The 4510-nt window shown below is 54.7% G+C and overlaps 1 protein-coding gene across 2 annotated transcripts in view; it reads left to right on the top strand.

Moving 5' to 3' along the window:
* The first annotated feature begins 33 nt into the window (after nt 1-33).
* PDZD4 (PDZ domain containing 4) overlaps nt 34-4510 on the top strand; it is a 21845-nt gene continuing 17368 nt past the window's right edge. For both annotated transcript variants that reach the window (XM_023520661.1, XM_023520660.1), the window contains exon 1: nt 34-361. In XM_023520661.1, the coding sequence (XP_023376429.1) occupies nt 302-361 (60 nt within the window). In that variant the 5' untranslated portion in view covers nt 34-301. The remainder of the gene's footprint in view (nt 362-4510) is intronic.

Here is a 4510-nt window from a genome sequence, read left to right as displayed (position 1 = left end):
GCCTCCTGGGGGGCCGTAGCCAAGCAACGCCCGGCGCGCCCGCCCATCCCCCGCTGCCCTTTTTTTTTTTCCCTGGCCGGGTGCGAGGGAGCATGCCCGTGCCTGGCCTTAGCCAGCAGAGTTAACCGAAGGGGCGTGGAGTTGACCCCCTCTCGGGGGCGTGTCCCCCTCCCCCGCTAGGCGGCCCGCCCCCCACGCTAAGATATGGCCCCCGGCCCCGGCCCGGGACCCGAGGTCCCTTGCACCGACCAGTGAAAGGCGTTTTCTCGTTCCCGCTCTCCTTTCCTCGCCGGCTAGCACCATGGGATGTAATATGTGCGTGGTCCAGAAACCGGAGGAGCAGTACAAAGTGATGCTTCAGGTAGGGCGGCTAGGCCGCTGGGGCGGGGGGCGTGGGTGACACCTGGGGAAGAAGCCAGCCCGGGGGTGGGCCTGATGGAACCGGGGCAGCATACGTGGGAGGGCTGGAGGACTCTAGAGGAAGAGGTAGGAAGCCATCCTCCTCTTCAATTTCTGTGGTTGCTGGGTATTGGCGCTCTGTGGAAACCAGTCACAGACAGGGGGAGCTGCGTGGGCATAGGGATGCGGGGCGCATCCTTCGGGCGCCCGGAGTAGATTGGGACGCAAGCCCTGGGTCCAGATCGGACCCGCTCGGGAAGTAAGGCTCAGCCCAGGTCCTGCGCGCTTGCACCCCTGGCCGGCGAGCTGGGAGGCGCGGTGCTGCAGGCGCCGGCGCGGGGTAGAGGTTGCATGGCAACGGGCTCCGTTTTCTGCACACGCTTGCGGTGCTGGACCCAGGGCAGGGCAAGGAGCCGGGCTCCCGCGTCCCGAGGGGCGGCCAAATCCAGGTCTCCGAAGGACAGGAGCGCAGGAGCGCGCGGGCGACCTGGTGGCCCACCTACGCCCGGTCCGGGCCGGGGTGCCTAACCCGGCACCCACTCTCTGCCTCGGCCCTGCCCAAACGGTGGGCTCCCAGGCCTTGCGCGCCTCCAGTGAGTGGCCGCTGCCAGGGTCAGCGGGGAAGGCCGCCCGCGGGCGGCGGTACCTGGCCCGCTCTGGCCCGCTCTGGCCCGCTGGGCCTCGCTCTGTCCCGCTGGGATCGGGTTCGGGAATGACCCAGGCTGTGTGGACCGGGCGGTGCGTGGCTGGGAGGAAGAGGAAGAGGAGACACCGGGCTGCGCACTCGGACCTGGACCTCCGGCCCCGAGGCTGGACAGGGTCTTCCTTGCCTGTGCGTGGCGTGACATCGTGAGTGCGTGCCTGTGCCCAGTCTGTGTGTACGCGGAGGCTCCTGCGTCCGCGCGTGTGTGTACTTTCTGTGTGCGCTCTGAACTGTGTAGAGAAATGTCCTATATGGTGTGGCCTGAGGCACCCCCGGGGCTAAGTGGAGGGAGTTCAAGGTCAGAGGGAGTCAGGATCCAGGGATAGACCGGGCACAGACAGGTATGCGCTTCAACTCCGTGTTTATTGGTCCGGACTGGGGAGCAAGTGCAGGCTGGAGCGGCGTTGGCCGGGGCAACGGGGTCTCCTTAGAAGAATAGAGGGAACCCCTACATCTGCTGGGGCGCGGGCAGGGGGAAGAACCAGTGCATGGGGGGATCGGGGAAGCCGGGGAAGCCCAGCATTGGTGCTGGGAGCCTAGACCCTCCGGCCCGGGGAGAGGGGCAGGAGTGGGGACTCTTGCCCGAGCCTGGCGGCGCTCCGGGGGGGCGTGCCTCCGGGCCGCGCGGAGCACTCAGCTTTTCCCGCTCCCTTCCCTCCGCCTTCTTTCTACCGTTCTCTCCACTCCCCTTCATCTCTCCTTCTGGCCATTGCCTCCTCGTGGGATCGGGTTCGGGAATGACCCAGGCTGGGACCGAGAGGCAGTCCCGTGGAATCCCGGGGGCTGCCGGAGGGAGGCGAGCTGCTTGGTCGATGAGGCCTTGGAATCCCATCCTCACTGCTTTCTTTCTTGGAATCATTCTATCAAAAAGCAAGCGGTTCCAAAGCGGTGGGCTCTGGACTCTGCCGGGGAGGCATTGATATAGTACTTCATTTCAGGCCGGTCTCATGGGGATGTGTGAAAGCGGAGGGCAACGTGCACCGCGCTCCACGCCCGGAAATGAGCGGTGGTTGGGAGCCGACAGTGGGTAACCCTTGGGGCTCCCCGTGGCAGTCACAGGTCAGACTGGGAGTGCCTTTACGGGACTCCATGTTGGAGGAGGGCTTGAAGAGAAATTCCTGGACCAGGCTTTCCTCCTTGAGAGAGAGCCCCAAGGCCTGGGCTCTCTCTCCCCAAGGCCCCCCAGATTGGACGGCCTCCACCGGCCAGCCGCCTTCCGCTGTTAACTGGTCTGGGCTGTAGCCATCCCTGACCAGTCCCTGGGGATGCTGCTCTTTTTTAAAGCTCCTGCAGAAGTTTGGACAGAAGGGGAGACTGGATGCAGTTTTAAAAGCGGAACCATTCTTGAAACTTAAGGGAAGGCAAAAGAGGGTTGAATTTTTTTAAATCTGGAAAGCAGAAGAAACCATTAGCTATCCCAGGTGACCCCGTTTGGGGAGCTGGAGTCCCAGGCACAGCCTCTTCTCAGGGGAGAAGGAAGCTTTTGTCCCAAAAAGACCAGGCGGCTTCCAGGACCCCTTGCCTGGCCCCCAGTGCTCCTTAAACACTTGCTCCCCCAGCTTCGGTGGCACTTCTTCTGACTCCATGCCCGCCGGTGGCCTCTGCACCTTACCCCAGAGTAAGGGGCCCCACTGGGAGACAGTGCAGCGCGGAGAAATGCGCGCTCACACCTGCACCACTTGCCACGTGGCTTCCTTGTGCCAGGACTCCCCGGAGCCTCTGCCTAGATCCCCAGAAATCCCTGACTCCCAGGTTAACAACCTCCGAGTCTCTATCCTAGCCTTGAATTCCAGGTCCTTTTCTCCTGATGACTCGCAGGCATTTTAATGAGATATAATTCTCATACCCTCGTAAAGTGTACAATTCAGTGGTTTTTAGTATATTCAGAGTTATGCAACCATCACCACTCCCTAATTCCAGAACTTTTCCGTCGCCTTAAAAAGAAACTCCGTACCCATTCCCGCCCCCCTCCCAGCCCCCTAGCACCTACTAATCGACTTTCTGTCTGTGGCTTTGCCTTTTCCAGATATTTAATCTAAATGGACCCATACGACATGTGACCTTTTGTGTCTGACTTCTTTCATTTATCGTGTTTTCAAGGTTCCATCCATGTTTTAGCATGGATCAGTACTAAAATATCTTTTTATCGCTTAATAACATTTCCTTGTATGTCTATACCACCTAATATTTATCCATTCATCTGTTGATGGACATCTGGATTGCTTCCACCATTTAGCTATTGTGAATAATGCTGCTGTGGGTGTACAAATATCTGTTTGAGTCCCTACTTTCAATTTTCTTGGGTATATACCCAGAAATAGAATTGCTGGATCGTATGGTAATTCTATTTGATTTTTGAGATGCTGCTGAACTGTGTTCCACAGGAGCTGCACCATCTAACATTCCCACCAGCAATATAAGAGTTCCAATTTCTTCGCAGCCTTCCCAATACATGTTTTTCATAATAACCATCCTACTATGTGTGAGGTAGTAACTCATTGTGGTTTTCATTTGCATTTCCGATGAGCATCTTTTCATTTGCCATTGGCCATTTGCATACCTTTTCCGGAGAAACGTCTGTCTTTCCCAGGACCACGCTGCTTTTACTTACCATAGCTTTGTAAGTAGATTTTGAAATCAGGAAGTGTGAGTCCTCCAACTTTGTTTTGGCTATTCTGTGTCCCTTGAGTTTCTACATGAATTTTCAGATCAGCTTGTCAATTTCTGAAAAGAAGCCAGCTGCAGTTTTGTAGGAATTGCATTGAATTTGTAGATCAGTTTGGGGGGGAGTATTACCCATGAACATGGAAAGTTTTCCCATTGAAGTCTTAAGTTTCCTTCGCTGATGGTTTTACACTTTTGTTAAAGTTATTCCTGAGTATTTTATTCTTTATGATGCTGTCGTAAGTGGAATTGTTTTCTTAATTTTCTTTTTCACCTTTCTTCTTGCCACCGTATTAAAATACAATTGATTTTTGTATGTTGAGCCTGTACCTTGCAACCTTACTAAACTCATTTATTACCTTTAGTAGTTTTCAGTGAATTCTTCAGAGATCACGTCATGGGCAAATAGAGATAGTTTTACTTCCTTTCTAATTTGCATACTTTTTGTTTCTTTTTCTTGCCTCTTTACTCTGACTAGAATCTCCAGTACAGTGTTGAATAGAAGTGAGAATCCTCGCTTTGTTTCTGATCTAAGGAGAAGCTTCTAGTCTTTGACCAATGAGTATGAGGTTAGCGAGGGCTTTCCCTAGATGCTCTTTATCAGGTTGTGGAAGTTCCCTTCTATTCTTAGTTTGAGCATTTTTATCATGAAGGGTTGTTAGATTTTGTCAACTACCTTTTCTGTGGCATTGAGATGATCACGTGGGTTTGGCCCTTTATTCTTCTGATGTGGTCTATCACGGA

The sequence above is a fragment of the Pteropus vampyrus genome, unplaced genomic scaffold (assembly GCF_000151845.1).
Source record: "Pteropus vampyrus isolate Shadow unplaced genomic scaffold, Pvam_2.0 Scaffold275, whole genome shotgun sequence".
In the NCBI taxonomy this organism is placed as follows: domain Eukaryota; kingdom Metazoa; phylum Chordata; class Mammalia; order Chiroptera; family Pteropodidae; genus Pteropus; species Pteropus vampyrus.
This window is presented reverse-complemented; position numbering and strand designations above follow the sequence as displayed.